Source organism: Ostrea edulis, chromosome 5 (assembly GCF_947568905.1).
Source record: "Ostrea edulis chromosome 5, xbOstEdul1.1, whole genome shotgun sequence".
NCBI classification, from domain to species: Eukaryota; Metazoa; Mollusca; class Bivalvia; order Ostreida; family Ostreidae; genus Ostrea; species Ostrea edulis.
In genome coordinates this window covers 2,681,834-2,702,011 of record NC_079168.1, presented here as the reverse complement: position 1 = coordinate 2,702,011, position 20,178 = coordinate 2,681,834, and the positions used below count along the sequence as shown (strand labels likewise).

The window sequence follows — 20,178 nt, the reverse complement described above, 5'->3', positions numbered from 1 at the left end:
AATGAGCGTTGTCAATAGATAAAACGTTGTTGATGTATCTAAATATCGAGTTCACTTCTCTTATAGATGCCTTTGAATAACTTATGCCTCATAAGAATATAAAAACAAGTTAGCTAATAATGGAGCACAATTTGTGCCTATCAAAATTCCAACATACGGTTGGGGGACCTGATCATCAAATAGTACGTAAATATCGTCAACGAGGAACTGCAACATATTTTTCAAATCAACTTCAGAGTACTCATGCGTAGAATTAAAGTGGTGTTTAACAAAGCATTTTTTTTTTTTTGGATGACAGTACATTCTATGAAAACTTGTATTTCCGTGTTCCATTTTTTTTTTTTTTTTTTTTTTTTTAGAAAACACAACTGTAAAGCCTGGTATTTATTGTGAGGAATGGTCGTGTAAACTGTAAAGCTGGTATTTATTGTGAGGAATGGTCGTGTAAATTGGGGGTGAGGAATGGTCGTGTAAATTGGGGGTGAGGAAGGGTCGTGTAAATTGGGGGTGAGGAATGGTCGTGTAAATTGGGGGTGAGGAATGGTCGTGTAAATTGGGGGGTGGGGGTCGTATTTTTGATGCTATTGATTTGGGAAAAGTTTTGTAATTTCAAATTTACTAAAAGTTCTTTGGAATTATTTTTAGAATCCACATTTGATTTGCATCACTTCCTGCATGTTGTGACACATTCCGGTTTTTTTTCTCCTTCAAAGCAGTTGATATATTTGATATATGTATTTTCGTTGGGGTAACGAGAATATTTACTGGGCCCTGTAATGTATATTTGTAAGGATTTATATGTAATTTTAGAATCCAGTAGAAGATTTACTGGGCCCTGTAATGTATATTTGTAAGGATTTATATGTAGTTTTAGAATCCAGTAGAAGATTTACTGGGCCCTGTAATGTATATTTGTAAGGATTTATGTGTAGTTTTAGACTCCAATAGAACATTTACTGGGCCCTGTAATGTATATTCATAAGGGTTTATATGTAGTTTTAGAATCCAGTATAGGTATGGGATATATAGGTTGTCAACTAACCAGGGCTTTGAGAATTAACTTATCATGGGGTGGGATTATATACCTATATGTCAATTCAGAAAGAAAAAAGCCTTTGCCACTCTCAGGTTGTCCAGTTCAAGCGAACAAACCATTCTTCAAAACACGAATCAATTAATTAATTTTGAAGTTTCTAAATAAAAAGAATTATTATTTAGTTAGGACAAAATATCGACATTAGGACAGTTAGTGGTATACGGTGATAACGAATGCGCTAATTAGATCCATATTAAGTCAATTATCACTCTGCTTATTGATAAAGAAAAATGACAAGTACATGAGAATTGTTTTTTCCCCCACGGAAGTGTTTTTACACATCAATATTTAAAGCTCCCACCGTGAAAGAACACGCCTCCCTCGCCTCCCTATCCTATTAGATTTAGAAGTATTTTTTAAAAAATAATTCTTAATTGATTATTAATGTTGAAGACCTTTCATCACCCCATCGACTTCCTATCAAAGACCTTTCGAGTTTCTTCACCTAGCGGTATATTTTAGATTGACACCTAGGTATTGGAAATTGATTTCTATGTGTTTCGCACCTGGCGTCCCTCACATCAGATTATTTTTTTGATGGTGACAAATATCTGTGACAATGGATGTTGGTATTCCTCCTACTTGTTCTCCCCTTTTCTTGATGGTCATTGGGATATTTGTGCCGACGAAAGGTAAGATTTTACATAATTGTATGATTACACATTTTCACTAATTAGGTGCTACATGTAACTGGCAGTATTTTTCAACATGAAGTTGCACAAAAAAACAAACATTAATAAACTGAGGGAGTAGAGTGAGATTCCACTATTTAAACCAATAAAAAAGAAAAGAAGTTGTGATATCCCCCAAAATATATAATAACATAGAATAGAGATTTTATCAGTGTATGAAATTACAATCTTTTCTTCACATGTTCAGTGTTTTTGTGTTCGCCTTTTGTAGTAATTCACGTTACAGTGTATATATCGTCAGCGCAACAATTTGACTGAGAAGTAGGTACAGTTTCTACAGTCATCTGACCCAGAAAATAAATGATTTCAGTAGGAGTCCCAAAATCTGGCATTCAAATAAGGAATATATAAACAAAGCATGTCTGTTTCATATTTGGATAGTTTAGCTCTCGTCATATGACACACATCATTTTGCTGATCAAACGGAACGGATTTTGGGTTTGCTAATCTATTCCTTATTTGAATGCCAGGGTTTGAGCTCCTAGCGAAATCATCGATAGTTTGGGCCAAATGACTTTAGAAACTGTACCTACTTCTTTGATAGTTTCAAATGAAACTATCACATGCAAAATGTGAAATTAATAAACAATGATCAATGTAATAAATCCTAAGGATCGAAGAGAGCGATGCACCATCTGTATAATTCTACGATTTTTTCCTAATGTTTTTATCTTTCTGTTATTTGTAGGGCTGGGTATTGGCTGGAAATTTCGTATTGCGATATATTGCGATATTTTAAATTGTATTGCAATAAATATTGGTGTATTGCAATATTTTCAATAATAATTTGAGATGTATTATTTTATCCACCTTCCATTATATTCATCACTGTTCGTTATCCTCACTTTTTCATACAGAATTTACATGCATCTACCTAAGTATGATAAATAATAGAAGTTCTTGTTAACCACATTTTTCATTGAAAATGAACATGAACCTGGTAGAAATGAAGATGAACATTCAATTTGTATTTTTCGAGCAAAAGTTAAACTTGACATAGTAAGACTAGTGTGTATCGCTCTACTTATCTGGTGGAAGGATAAATAATATTATACATGATCTGCACTTTGGCAGTTGACTTATTATGACATATTTTCCTAAATTGAAACAACAAAAAAAAATGGAATGTAATAGCAACTGTAGGAAATATAAGGCCATAGCTCCATATTTGGAAGCTGTTCGATTACGCAATGACAAGTTCCGGTAAAATGGAAGCTGTAAACAGCGAAATTCAAACTAGTTGTTTTAGTTATCTTTCTACGCTGATTAAAATGGATTAATGGCGAGTCAGTTGTGAAGGTAACTTTTTTGGTTGTATATCAATGATATGTGACTTGATTTTACCGAAACATGTACTGAGTGAAATTTTTATTTAGTTACATTGCGGGTATATGTGATGCATTCTATCGTTAAACTGGGTCCGTACGATATTATCACTTTAACGATGCAACAGATTCGTTGTCCGGGTCCGACTGTCCCCCTGCGTATTTGACTTCTGCGTTACATAATCTCATTAATCTGCAAATGGCGATAGATCTGTCTATTTCGTTCGTCTTTTTTTTTTTTTTTTTTTTTGTTGTTGTTGTCTTTCTTGAACCCAAAATGCATCCATGCATCAGCTTTCGCACGTTTATTTGGCACAATTACAAAGTTGATGAACTTCTATCAACGTTTCCTCTGACATCTTTACTGTATTTAATTTTATGAATCTCGAGCTCATAACTTAATTCCGAACCCGAGCATTTTTTGCCGGTATATCGGTATTTAAAAAACGTATCGCAATACGATATTTTTTAACAACGAATCGTAATACACCGGAATATCGATATTATTGCACAGCCCTAGTTATTTGTATTGAAGTTTCTTCATATTTTAGTACATAGTTCTTCTACGTTTTGCGTTTATGCTATTTGTTATGAGGTTGTTTTTTTTATATTTCAGTACATAATACTGCATCTTGGTGTTATTTGTTTTGTTTTCCTTTGTATTACAGTATGCTTTTCCTCATATGTGTTACACGCAAACAATAATGGACATTATTATATAGCTAATAAATAGTCTATTATAAAATCTGCGTAAAATCTAGAGAAAGTTAGCGTTCAATATCCTGAGAATTTATTGAACGCTAACTTTGCATTGCGTAAATTGTATGCGCCCGAAACATTCCGAGTATGAGCGTTCAATATTGACGTTACCGTAACGACGTAAACAAGCCAAAATGGCAGACGGCGGTCCTCCGAATCTGACAGAGCCGGTATTTGATATTTACTTAAGCAAATGTTTTACTGTACATAAATTATAATGTCCCCATTCACAAAATCAGTTTGCTTCATGCATTAATGACGGATTAAATATTGAACAGTTAAGAAATGCATGCCGATATTGCACACCTTCACCTTAGATGCCAATATTGATGAATTCTCGTCTATTTTGGAGTAGTTTGAGTGAAAAGGGATATAATTTAACAACTAAACACTTTAGCTATATAATAAAAGGGTTATTGAACTTATATAGGTGAATATTGACACTCGTTGGCTGTCAAAATGCACTCGCAAGCTCGTGCATTTTGACAGCCAACTCGTGCCAATATTCACCAATATAAGTTCAATAACCCTATATTATTACAGATACTCCATTTTTTTTATTCGTTAGGCCGATTTTGACTACGGATAACTCCGTTTACCTGATCAGGATATAGGGCTCACGGCAGGTGTAACCGGTCGATAGGGGATGCTTACTCCTCCTAGGCACCTGATCCCACTTCTGACGTGTCCAGGGGTCCGTGTTTGCCCAACCATCTATTTTGTATTGCTTATAGGGGTTATTAGATTGATTACTGTTCATTATCTTCACCTTTCATCTGTGAACAGCTGAAGAATTTTAATCAGAATTTCGTTCTCACCAGATACATTTCTTATAGGAGTTATGAGATTGATCAATATTCGTTATCTTGGCTATCTTACGTGCTTTTAATCCATTTTCAACATGTCTCCTGTCCCGGGTTTAAATCACAACTCTGATGACGTCAGCCGTTTCTTAACAGGTCCTCTATTGTGACAGCTTCTCCCAAAACCAGTGACGTAATCCCGGGAATGGGGACATAGACCAGTGACGTAATCCCGGGAATGGGGACATAGACCAGTGACGTAATCCCGGGAATGGGGACATAGACCAGTGACGTAATCCCGGGAATGAGGACATAGACCAGTGACGTAATCCCGGGACAGGGGACATAGACCAGTGACGTAATCCCGGGAATGGGGACATAGACCAGTGACGTAATCCCGGGAATGGGGACATGTTGAAAATTGGTTTGAAAACAACTTGTCTATTGCGTAAATCCAGGCACATCCGAGTCGAAAGCTCGGACGAAGTACAAACCGTCACCGACTCCGGCATTTATACGTTTTCCAGAATCAAAGCATGAATGTTTGCGAAGAGAAGTCGATGAAAGCTATGCCTCTCGACTTCTCTCAACAGAATAGTGCAATACTCAGAACAGATATTAACAAGTCAAATTCACAAGGCCACGTTTAAAGGGGCATGAACATGATTTGAGCTGAAAATTTGCTAATTTTATTTTTCCATTTTCAATGTTTACATTGCTTAACTGGAGTACTTCTAATGGTCAGCAAAACTTTGAGCGCAAGTTGTTGAGTTACATGTGAGATACAGCATTCACAATTGTTTGTTATGTAAACAAGGCTCATGCCATGTTTTTATTTACATAGAAAATAGCATGAGATGTGCTAAACACTAGAACTATTAAATATTGTTCAGAATCAACATGTAATTTGAAAAAAATCTGCTTTAAACCAAACTTTTACTAGTACATGTATATCAACCTATGTAAACAAAAACATGACATGAGCCTTGTTTACATCAACAGATAATTGGGAGATTCGTATTTCTCTTGTAACTCGACCACTGACATTCAGATAGTTTGCTGACCATTAGAAATACCTAAGTTAAGCATTATAAACATTAACAAGAGGTCCATGGGTCACATCGCTATATGATTTTTGCACTATGTCATAAAGTTTTCATGTAAATGTCAACTTCTTTGGCCCAATGGTTCTGAACCATCACCGTGAACCCAAAATCATAAAGAGGAAGATTTTTAAAGATTTTCCCTGAATATTTCTATGTAAAACATTTAATCTGCACTATGTCAGGAAGCTTTCATGTAAATCTCAGCTGTTGTGGCTGATTAGTTCTTGAGGAGAAGAGTTTTAAAGATTCCCCCTATATATTTCTATCTAAAACTTTGATTCTCTATTGTGGCCCCATCCTATCCCAGGGGGCCATGATTTGAACAAACCTGAATCTGCACTATGTTAGGAAACTTTTATGTAAATCTTAGCTCTTCTGGCTCAGTAGTTCTTGAGAAGATTTTGAAAGACTTTCCCTATATATTTCTATGTAAAACTATGATCCCCTATGGTTACCCCAACCTACCCACGGAGGCCATGATTTGAACAAACTTGGATCTGCAAGTTGTCAGGAAGCTTTCATGTAAATGTCAGATCTTCTGGCTCATTGGTTCTAGAGAAGAAGATTTTGAAAGACTTTCCCTATATATTTCTATGTAAAACTATGACCCCCTATAGTTACCCCAACCTACCCACGGAGGCCATGATTTGAACAAACTTGAATCTGCAAGTTGTCAGAAAGCTTTCATGTAAATGTCAGCTCTTCTGGCTCATTGGTTCTTGAGAAGAAGATTTTTAAAGATTTTCTCTATTTATTCCCATGTAAACCGTTGATCCCCAATTGTGGCCCCATCCTACCCCGGGGACCATGATTTGCAAATTTCATGTAAATCTTATCTCTTCTGGCTCAGTGGTTCTTAAGATTTTTAAATTACCCTACCCTAATTTTGCATTTTTTGTGATTATCTCCCCTTTGAAAGGGACATGGCCGTTCATTTGAACACACTTGAAAGCCCTTCATGAAAGGATGCTTTTGGCCAAGTTTGGTTGAACTTGACCTAGTGGTTCTGGAGAAGATGAAAATGTGAAAAGTTAACAACGACGACGCCGACAGACAACGGACAAATTTTGATCAGGAAAGCTCATTTGATCCTTTGGCTCAGGTGAGCTAACAATGGAAAAAGAAAATTGGACAATTTTCAGCTCAAATGTGTCCATGTCCCTTGGAACTAGGGCTGGGACGATTCAGGGTTAGCTCGATTCGGTTCGGTTTCGATTCAGAACAGCACGGTTCGGTTATTTTCGATTCGGTTCATGTTAGGTCCAATTTATCTAATGACACCACAAAAATTAACAATTTTAATGAGTAGCATATTTGATTTTATTTTATTCAAGTTATATAACTATATGTCGTCATTTGTAAAGATCATATCTATTCATAATGACATTTTATAACTTTGATAGAAAAAAGAAAACACTGACAGTCTATCAAAATTTGTTATATCAATATGCTACATAAGTTTTGGATTATTAAACAAATCTATAGTGAATCTAAAATGTATATGATATTGCTTTCATTGACATGCAAAAATTCAATAATTCTATGAATTGAGAGTCTTTGAAAATCTCTCCTTTATTGATTTACTTCTCTCATATTAACTGTCAAATCTGTTTCATTACCTACGATGTTGATTTCATTCCACCACTGACAGAAATGTTATATGTCATGTAAAGATAAACTGCAATGATCTTATGGACCATATTCTGTTGGTATATGAGTGGTGAAAATGCTAACTCTCAACACAGTAGTGATTTAAATCTCTGTTGCATAATCAAAGTACTGAAAGTACTCATGGGAGTTGAACATTGTGGAAATTCAGTTAGAACAGATAGCACTGGAAGGATAGGGGGATAAATGACTGAATATTATCATGATTTTAGATACAAATCAACTGTTGTTGTTTTTCAAAGCGTTACAACAGCAAACATGGATAATGGAAGGCCCATGGGCCACAACGCTCCTCGAGTAACTGAAGTTGTGTTGTTGTTTTCTAGAATTTCACCCCTTTATATTCTCATGATAAATGTGACCACATATTATGGCCCAAACATTCAAATCAATATGGTTATCAATGCCTTGCAGTTATGAAGAAGTTTTTTTCCCTGTATATATACATTCAAGAGTCCAATATGCTAAACTGTCACCTGAGTATACTACAGTCCTGTAGAGGATCAATGGAATGGTAAATAATTGTATAATAACTCAAAATATATGAAATGCAAAAAAATTAAAAATCGTCTGGCATCGGAGATGCACAAACCGAGTTGAGCAAGGAATGGGCATAAAGGAAACCGGCAGAAAAGTTTGCAAGAATTATCAAGCAAGGAGCAAAATTTTGCGTACATAAATTTCAGCCGACTTAAATCCTTTGACCTTGACCTTTAACCCTTGACCAAAATCAATAGGCTAAGGGCTTCTTTGTCTCATCAAGGGCGATAATCCATCTAAGTTTAATTGAGATCCTATAATTTGTTAAAAAATTATAGTGCAGAAAACAAAATTTTCTCCAATTTCAGTCTATTTATAGCCACTGTGACTTTGACCTTGTGACCCCGGAATCGATAGGCTTCTTGTCTTACTGAGGGTGACAATCGATCTAAGTTTGATTGAGATCCTATAATTCGTTCAAGAGCTATGGTGTGGAAAACAAAATTTTCTCCAAATTTCAGTGTATTTATAGCCAGTGACCTTGACCTTTGACGTAGTGACCCCAGAATCGATAGACTTCCTGGTCTTACTGAGGGTGACAATCCACCTAAGTTTGATTGAGATCGTATGATTCGTTCAAGAGCTATGGTGCGAAAAACAAAATTTTCTCCAAATTTCAGTCTATTTATAGCCACTGTGACCTTGGCCTTTGACCTAGTGACCCCAAAATCGATAGGCTTCCCCATCTTACTGAGGGTGACAATCCATCTAAGTTTGAATGAGGTCCTATAATTTGCTCAAGAGCTATGGTGCGGAAATGAAATGTTGATGTGTGCCCGCCCAAAGGCACTTCATCAGATCATAAGCCGAGTTCGACTTCATCGCAACTCCACTAAAAATGAAACACTAGTCAAATAATGTTATTCATTGCCAAGGTATTTGGGATATTATACTGTGGCTCAAACAGGGGGTGAATGAACCTGACAGTATGGGAAGCATACAGTGGAATCAGACTTGTGATGCTGGAAATCTATAGTGATTAATAAACTATACATGTACAAGATCCATAACTATTTTTTTTTTCAGTTTATGAGGGAGAATCCTCATGTCTCTTTCATCTGTAGACAAATAAACTGTAGACAAATAAACAATGTGTTTTGACCAGAGCAATTTCCAATCCTTTTTGCAGCATAAATTCAACATTGTGGCAACTGGGTTAAACTTTGATAGTGAAGTAATACATGGCAGCACCTTATCCCATGCTCTTAAAATTTCTGTTTGACACACACTCATGACATCCACTCAAACATTACAGAGTGCAGCAAAATCCCATTGTAATAGGGGATTCAAAATGGATAACTGGTACAAAATATGGTACATACTATTCGAAAAGGATAATGAATTTGACATATTGATGTCTTGGAAAAGGAAATTCTGACATCGGGGCTCTAAGCGTTTTCATACATTGTCATTTGATAAAAGTGTTCTACATTTTTAAAAATAGAGATTAATATGTCTTTACATACATAGGTGAGAAAGTTTCCATTATTCCTAGCCGAGACATACCATGTATGCGCAAAAAATTCATAAACAAATATCAAAATACTCACGTAGAAAATGTGGACCTTACCGTCATCAAGCGCAGTGAAACACGCCATTTCGAGATTTTCGCCGACGAAAGCTCGGTAACAGTAATGAATAAGGTACACTCATTTTGTATCTATTTTGTGACTTTCTTTATTAAAAGGAACAGTTCTCTAATGTGTAACGTGCAATTACTACGTAATTCAATAACTTGAAGCATGAAGCAGTTTCACTTTGCAACCGGATATAAGAAATTTTATTTCGTATTCCGATCCCGATCGAAAGTTGTTGACTGGGAATGACGTGTTTTAATTCAATATACATGTAACATCGAGCATTTTTTATATCACATTAAAAAAAACCCAAATATATACACATACACAATGTTGTAGAGTTATTTCTTGTAAATTTTCTGAGGTTTCGCACCATATTCGATATTTCGCGCCACGGTGTCAATAGGTCTTGTGTGCAGTTGTCGTTCGTTTCCCTATCAATGTTTATAGGTGACGCTGAGCTACAAACGACAATTTTCAACCTTATCTTTTATTTTTCTATGTATATCAGTATCAATTTGATCGAAATCTTGTATTCAAATTGATTTGAATACAATATCATTGCATTTACTTACATGTCAATTATCAAAATTAGATTAATTCAGAAAAGTTACATGGATTATTTAATGGCGGATGTTTATAAAAGTTTATGTTGATTTACCTAGGAGTAAATCAGCTGACACAGAACCCCCGTTGACGACCACTATACAAATCAATACAAATTACTACGCAGAAAAGTGCGTGATGACCAAGGGAGATTGAACATAGTTTAACTCCCAAAAATCCGCATGTTTTCAACATCACTCGGACGCCATATTTGTTGTTTTGGTGTAAGTAAAATCTAAACCGAACCGAACCGAAATCCGGAATTTGTAATCGGTGCATCGAATCGAATGGTATGAATCGCGGTGTACCGAAATTTTCGGTGCACCGCACAGCCCTACTTGGAACCATGGACATTTTGTTAATTGATAAAAAGTGCTCAATTCGCTTTATGACCGGAAGTTTATGGATTCGAGTCCTACTCGTTAATGTGGTCGCGTCAAACGAAAGACGCAAATATAAAAACTTTGCAAATCCTTGACATGTAGAAGTGAGAATCACGTGTCTTTTGGATGACACCAATAAAACGAACCCCTGTGTTGTGACAAGCATTGCCAGGATAAATGAACCTCACTGCTACACTAACGGCCCTGAGAACCATACGTAGATCTGAATTTGTTGCATTTCACATACAGCTGATGACTTCCCGGTGTGAGTGAAAAAAAAGCTAGAAGGGACGTAAAACAATTCTGCAAACAACTGCAGTCTATTTGGTATGGTCTCTTGTAGGATTTGACTGTCAAAGTTATCTGGTAGAAAATGTGACAGACGATCAACTCACTGCGTCAAGCAATTATGGTCCCCGTTATACTGCAATCGAAGCAAGGCTCTCTAACACACGTGGCTGGAGTCCAAATACAGGCCAGTCTGATCCGTGGATACAGGTATAGCGATGTGTAGAAATCACTGTCACATACAGCACTGTAACATACAACACTGTCACGTACAACACTGTCACATACAACACTGTCACATACACACTGTAACATACAACACTGTCACGTACAACACTGCAACATACAACACTGTCACATACAACACTGTAACATACAACACTGTCACATACAACACTGTCACATACAATACTGTAACATACAACACTGTCACATACAATACTGTCACATACAACACTGTCACATACAATACTGTAACATACAACACTGTCACATACACACTGTAACATACAACACTGTCACATACAACATTGCAACATACAACACTGTCATATACAACACTGTCACATACAACACTGTCACATACAACACTGTCACATACAATACTGTAACATACAATACTGTCACATACAATACTGTAACATACAATACTGTCACATACAACACTGTCACATACAACACTGTCACATACAACACTGTCACATACAACATTGCAACATACAACACTGTCATATACAACACTGTCACATACTGTAACATACAATACTGTAACATACAACACTGTCACATACAACACTGTCACATACAACACTGTCACATACAACACTGTCACATACAACACTGTCACATACAACACTGTCACATACAACATTGCAACATACAACACTGTCATATACAACACTGTCACATACAACACTGTCACATACAACACTGTCACATACAACACTGTCACATACAACACTGTCACATACAACACTGTCACATACAACACTGTCACATACAACACTGTCACATACAACACTGTCACATACAACACTGTCACATACAACACTGTCACATACAACACTGTCACATACAACACTGTCACATACACACTGTAACATACAACACTGTAACATACAACACTGTCACATACAACACTGTCACATACAACACTGTAACATACAACACTGTTACATACAACACTGTCACATAAACACTGTCACATACAACACTGTCACATACAACATTGCAACATACAACACTGTCATATACAACACTGTCACATACAACACTGTCACATACAACACTGTCACATACAATACTGTAACATACAACACTGTAACATACAACACTGTAACATAAAACACTGTAACATACAACACTGTCACATACAACACTGTCACATACAACACTGTCACATACAATACTGTAACATACAACACTGTAACATAAAACACTGTCACATACAACATTGCAACATACAACACTGTCACATACAACACTGTAACATACAACACTGTCACATACAATACTGTAATATACAACACTGTCACATACAACACTGTCACATACAACACTGTCACATACAACACTGTCACATACAACACTGTCACATACAATACTGTCACATACAACACTGTCACATACAACACTGTCACATACAACACTGTCACATACAACACTGTCACATACAACACTGCAACATACAACACTGTCACATACAACACTGTCACATACAATACTGTAACATACAACACTGTCACATACAACACTGTCACATACAACACTGTCACATACAACACTGTCACATACAACACTGCAACATACAACACTGTCACATACAACACTGTCACATACAATACTGTCACATACAACACTGTCACATACAACACTGTCACATACAATACTGTCACATAAAACACTGTAACATACAACACTGTCACACACAATACTGTCACATACAACACTGTCACATACAACACTGTCACATACAACACTGTCACATACAATACTGTAACATACAACACTGTCACATACAATACTGTCACATACAACACTGTCACATACAATACTGTAACATACAACACTGTCACATACACACTGTAACATACAACACTGTCACATACAACATTGCAACATACAACACTGTCATATACAACACTGTCACATACAACACTGTCACATACAACACTGTAACATACAACACTGTCACATACAACACTGTCACATACACCACTGTCACATACAACACTGTCACATACAACATTGCAACATACAACACTGTCATATACAACACTGTCACATACAATACTGTAATATACAACACTGTCACATACTGTAACATACAGCACTGTAACATACAACACTGTCACATACAACACTGTCACATAAAACACTGTCACATACAACACTATCACATACAACACTGTCACATACAACACTGTCACATACAACACTGTCACATACAATATTGTAACATACAACACTGTAACATAAAACACTGTAACATACAACATTGCAACATACAACACTGTCACATACAACACTGTAACATACAACACTGTCACATACAACACTGTCACATACAATACTGTCACATACAACACTGTAACATAAAACACTGTAACATACAACATTGCAACATACAACACTGTCACATACAACACTGTAACATACAACACTGTCACATACAATACTGTAATATACAACACTGTCACATACAACACTGTCACATACAACACTGTCACATACAACACTGTCACATACAACACTGTCACATACAACACTGTCACATACAACACTGTCACATACAATACTGTAACATACAACACTGTCACATACAATACTGTAACATACAACACTGTCACATACAATACTGTCACATACAATACTGTCACATAAAACACTGTAACATACAACACTGTCACACACAATACTGTCACATACAACACTGTCACATACAACACTGTCACATACAATACTGTAACATACAACACTGTCACATATAACATTGTTTCATACAACACTGTAACATACAGCACTGTAATATACAACACTGTCACATACAACACTGTCACATACAATACTGTCACATACAACACTGTCACATACAATACTGTCACATACAACACTGTCACATACAACACTGTCACATACAACACTGTCACATACAATACTGTCACATACAACACTGTCACATACAATACTGTAACATACAACACTGTCACACACAATACTGTCACATACAACACTGTAACATACAACACTGTCACATACAACACTGTCACATACAATACTGTCACATACAACACTGTCACATACAATACTGTAACATACAACACTGTCACACACAATACTGTCACATACAACACTGTAACATACAACACTGTCACATACAACACTGTCACATACAATACTGTCACATACAACACTGTCACATACAATACTGTAACATACAACACTGTCACATACAATACTGTCACATACAATACTGTCACATACAACACTGTCACATACAACACTGTAACATACAATTTAGATATTTGAAATATTTATACATGCAATGGGATATATCAGTAAGGATAATGGTTATGAATTATATGTTTGATTTACATTCCTATATTTGTATGATAATTTTGAATGCCCGAAAAATCTTATCTTGAACACATTGTCGCATCTGTCATGGGCGCTATTTTCAGGTGGACTTCGAAAGGGTAGTTAGACTTAAAGGGGTAGTGACCAAAGGACTGGGGGAAACGTCACTGCTGGAGTGGGTGAAAAAATATCAGGTGAAGTACAGCGACACGGCCTCGACATGGACAACGGTCATTCACGGCGCCTCTAACGTATGTCAACATTTCATTCAGCAAATGCAATAATTATTTGTTAGGTTTTAATCTAAACCAGGATACATTAAATCATTGTGACACATGCTTGTTTTCATGCAGTATCTATAAGGAGACTGTGGAAAGTTTATATTCCTCGTGTGACTTAATCTACTATACATGTATATACAGTACTTACTGGTACCTGCACCTACCATTATATTACATGTACAAGATATGTACCGGGGCTGTGTAATACCGATGTACATGTACAAGGTATGTACCGGGGCTGTGTGATACCGATGTACATGTACAAGATATGTACCGGGGCTGTGTGATACCGATGTACATGTACAAGATATGTACCGGGGCTGTGTGATACCGATGTACATGTACAAGATATGTACCGGGGCTGTGTAATACCGATGTACATGTACAAGATATGTACCGGGCTGTGCAATAACGATGTCATTGATGTCTTACATCCAGCTGATGTCTTCAACATTTCTGCATAACTTTGCTTACTAATTATTGTACTATTTGTTCGCCAGTTTTAATATTCGTCTTTTACGTTTTACTCCAGTTAGATGCAATGTACCTTGTATTTATTACAGCCAATGAAAGCATTTTTTTTTCAAGAAAGTCTTACATCTATGTAACTATACTTAACAACTTTACAATAGTAAAACTGTTACTTGAGTGAGTACTTTTAAAGTTTACTATGGGAAGTACTTTGATAAACTGTAATAAGTACTGACATTTAATATACATTTAGTAAGTACATGCAGTTCGAGTTACTAAAGTATATATACATAGGTTCACAATGGGAAAAAAAACGTTGATCTTTCATTTAACAATAGAAAAAAAACGTTGATCTTTCATTTAACAATAGAAAAAAAACGTTGATCTTTCATTTAACAATAGAAAAAAAATGTTCCATTGATTTAGTAAAGAGAAGAGTAAACATATTTCATCAATAAATAAAACCATGTAATATATTATAAAAATTAGACATTATAATTATAAATTATTTAGATTTCAGAAAAATCACATAATGTAGATCACATATATACATATCTGAAAAAATAATAATAAGCCGCCATCTGTCCTTATATCGATCATCAGGATGTTTATAAGATTGGAGAAATAGATTTATGTTGTTCAACAATAACAATTCTTTTATATCATTATTGCATTACATTCTTTGGATATCATTATTGTTTGATAATGCCCCCCCCCCCCCCGTTTCTTCGTATCATCGTTTAATGGATACGTATCCGACTCGGCACTCCACGTGATAGTATTAGCGTTTGATAAGGACACTCAATTGATAGAACATCCACTCTTTTGATAGTATAATTGAGAACATTCACTCTTTTGATAGTATAATTGATAGAACATTCACTCTTTTGATAGTATAATTGATAGAACATTCACTCTTGTGATAGTATAATTGAGAACATCCACTCTTTTGATAGTATAATTGCCTAATGTTACTCTACTCATAACATTGTTTTATAATGAATTAGTTTGATTAACCTGAAATCAGTACTCCAATCCCACGCTTGTGAAGCCGTTTTGTATTTTACAGGAATTTACCGCCAATAGCGACCCTTCTACCCCGGTCACAAATGTATTTCCGGTAGAGGTCAGTGCTCGATATTTAAGACTGTATCCCACGGACTGTAACCAGTATTGCAGTTTACGTTTCGATGCTATTGGATGTGAAGGTAATATTTTTACCACCTCAGCGTGACAAAAGGTTAACGCCTCCTTACAAATTCGTTTCACATACCTAAAATACGAGAAGGTAGGGGGTGGGGTGATACAAAGAGCATAAGCACGAAACATTCTTTAAGCTGACTTTAAAATGCTCATTGTTGATTTTTTTTTCAAGTAACGCCTACCACTACATTTCCGCCAGAAACGACTTCAACCACGAATGTGCAGATAACTTCCTCTACGCATGCGCCTATGACAACCACAACTCCAAGTACACTTCACCCAGAAACAACTTCAACAACGAATGAGCAGATAACAAATTCCTCTACGCATGCGCTTATGACGACCACAACTTCCAATACACTTCCACCAGAAACAACTTCAACAACGAATGAGCAGATAACAAATTCCTCTACGCATGCGCCTATGACGACCACAACTTCCAATACACTTCCACCAGAAACAACTTCAACAACGAATGAGCAGATAACTTCCTCTACGCATGCGCCTATAACGACTACAACTTCAACATCTTCATCAAGTACACGGCTCCATACATCTTCACATGCATCCACAACACATGTGGTGACATCAACACAGCAACAAACCACGTCTACAATATCTTCATCGTCAGGTCAAGCCATGGGAGCTTTATGCCCGTGTCCATGCCCCCAAGCAAAGAATTTCACCATGACACAAGCAGAACTAGAAGTTTGGCTATTAAATATAAGTCGAAATTTGGTGATCCCTAAAGAAACGATATCCAGCTTTATAAGGACCAAAATTTCCGTGCAGGATAGCAGACCGGAAATGGTTTGCGTCGGGTCATTAGGGATAATTCTTTTGTGTTTCATCGTCAGTTGTATCGTTCTGCCGGACCTTTGCACATTTCTCCGATTTCTGTATAACTTGCTGGTATCCAAGACAAATATGAATTGTTTCAGAAGTATTTATAAAACGTAATACAATGTGGCATCAGACCGTCATCTACGACCGTCTGTTTCTTTATCTTTGTCGGAGATGGAGGGGGGGGGGGGTACCTATTATATCAGATAACTTACTTTTCCCTCTTTTCTTTGGATTGTACCAAAAACTCTCTGATGCCAAACCAAACTAATTAAAATTGCACATTTTGATATTGTATAGCAAACTACTTGTGGGCGGATCAAATAATCTGAATTTAATTGGATTGGTGGTCCAACTGACCAAAATTTAGAAAGTAACTAAACATGCAATGTTTCCTTTACGGGCATTGAACGCTAATGATAGTGAATTCATTAATTAAACTGTTAATTGATATATCAATGCATGATATCTACCCTTTAATTATATGGAATATAAATAATATGTACCTTGCTGGGTGCTAATTGTTTGGGTGTCAAATGAGTGGATTTGTCGTTCAAAGTTTAGCGTGAAAGTAATAATTTCGAAAATCGCGAAACGCGGGTGATTCGGAAAATTCTAAATGACAGTATTTTTTAATCTTATTTTGAAATTAACTAACCGCATTGGTATCATCACATTTTGAAACAGTGTGTAAGCTAAATTAAATAAAGTAATTTGTATTCCTGACACTTTGTACTGGCGCATAAATGTCTTCCCATTAGAGTTCTCCGCCCTTTATTCAGACTTGCCTATACATCACGACGCTGTTAACAAAAATATTTTTTCGCGTCTTCTTTGGGGTGTAATTAATTTCAAAGTTTGAATTCATTTGACTTGTATAGAGTAGTAATCATTTTATATAACACAATGTTATTAAATACAAGAAGAGCTCAGTTTACAACCTGTCAGTGTAGAATGGAAGAGAACTATACTTTTGCGCATCACCACTAAAACAAATAGAGAACTTTTGTCGCTAACATTTGCCGAGTACTAGATGGTCCGGAAACCATAAAAATAGTTATGCATTCCTTCAACAAGAGGCCCATGGGCCACATCGCTCACCTGAGTCACCTTGGCCCATATCTGAAGACTTTCCATATATATTTGCATGTAAAACCTTAGTCCCTATTATGGCCCCAACTACCCCTGGAGGCCGCGATTTTTGAAAACTTGAATCTACACTACGTCAGAAAGCGTTCATGTAAATGTTAACTTCTTTGGCGCAATGGTTCTTGAGAAGAAGATTTTAAAAGATGTTCCCTATATTTGTATGTAAAACTTTGACCCCCCCCCCCCACTTGTGGCCCCATCCTACCCCCCGGGGGCCATTATTTGAACAAACTTGAATCTGCACTGTGTCAGAAAGTTTTCTTGTAAATATCAGCTTTTCTGACTCTGGTTATTGAGAAGAAGATTTTTCTTATATATTTGTATGTAAAACTTTGATCCCCTATTGTGGCCCCATCCAACCCCCGGGGCTCATGATTTGAACAAACTTGAATCTGCATTATGTCAGGAAGCCTTCATGTAAATATCAGCTTTTCTGGCTTAGTGGTTCTTGAGAAGATTTTTAAATGACCCCACCCTATTTTTGCATTTTTGTGATTATCTCCCCTTTGAAAGGGACATGGCCCTTCATTTGAACAAACTTGAAAGCCCTTCACCCAAGAATGCTTTTGGCCAAGTTTGGTTGAAATTGGTTCAGTGGTTCTGGAGAAGAAGATAAAATTGTGAAAAGTTTACGACAACGACGACAGACAACGGACAAATTTTGACCAGAAAAGCTCACTTGAGCCTTCGGCTCAGGTGAGCTAAAAAAGGAGAGGGCCTGTAAATTTCCTATGATGCTAAAGTCGACCGGTCTATTGGCATTCCTATATCTTTCCCACTGTTTGGACTTGATTGAGAAATCACGGAAATGAATTGCATTCCATATGGTAAATCGTATTCATATTACTTATAAGAAAACGTAAATCTTTTTTAAAGTTCGTAGCATGTGTCGTTAAGTCCTGTAGCTAAACAATCTAATTGAAATTAGATCCTTTGATTCGCTCACTTAGATCGCTACAGCGACATATCATTATCAAGGAGGATATAAGATTCAATATTGATTCGACTGCTAGCTGAAATACACCCCCCCCCCCCCCCCCTCCACGGCACGTTGTCGCTAGACGCGGTCATAAATAACCCAACACATCTCGAGCAAATGTTATCAAATCGCTCTAAAATTATAATGTTCTTGTAATTCATATTCAGATTATCATTTTCACATATACTTCCCCAAACTGGTGTTATTTGTTTTGTTTTCCTTTGTATTACAGTATGCTTTTCCTCATATGTGTTACACGCAAACAATAATGGACATTATTATATAGCTAATAAATAGTCTATTATAAAATCTGCGTAAAATCTAGAGAAAGTTAGCGTTCAATATCCCGAGAATTTATTGAACGCTAACTTTGCATTGCGTAAATTGTATGCGCCCGAAACATTCCGAGTATGAGCGTTCAATATTGACGTTACCGTAACGACGTAAACAAGCCAAAATGGCAGACGGCGGTCCTCCGAATCTGACAGAGCCGGTATTTGATATTTACTTAAGCAAATGTTTTACTGTACATAAATTATAATGTCCCCATTCACAAAATCAGTTTGCTTCATGCATTAATGACGGATTAAATATTGAACAGTTAAGAAATGCATGCCGATATTGCACACCTTCACCTTAGATGCCAATATTGATGAATTCTCGTCTATTTTGGAGTAGTTTGAGTGAAAAGGGATATAATTTAACAACTAAACACTTTAGCTATATAATAAAAGGGTTATTGAACTTATATAGGTGAATATTGACACTCGTTGGCTGTCAAAATGCACTCGCAAGCTCGTGCATTTTGACAGCCAACTCGTGCCAATATTCAC

The 20,178-nt window shown here is 36.4% G+C and overlaps 1 protein-coding gene across 1 annotated transcript; it reads left to right on the top strand.

Moving 5' to 3' along the window:
• On the top strand, positions 1 to 18,140 carry LOC125651839 (mucin-5AC-like). Its single transcript, XM_048880642.2, has 5 exons — positions 1 to 1,728; positions 10,899 to 11,053; positions 14,524 to 14,670; positions 16,241 to 16,379; positions 16,547 to 18,140. Exons 1-5 carry the CDS (start codon positions 1,656 to 1,658, stop codon positions 17,332 to 17,334), a joined length of 1,302 nt encoding a protein of 433 aa, XP_048736599.1. The 5' UTR covers positions 1 to 1,655; the 3' UTR covers positions 17,335 to 18,140.
• The last annotated feature ends 2,038 nt before the right edge of the window (positions 18,141 to 20,178 follow it).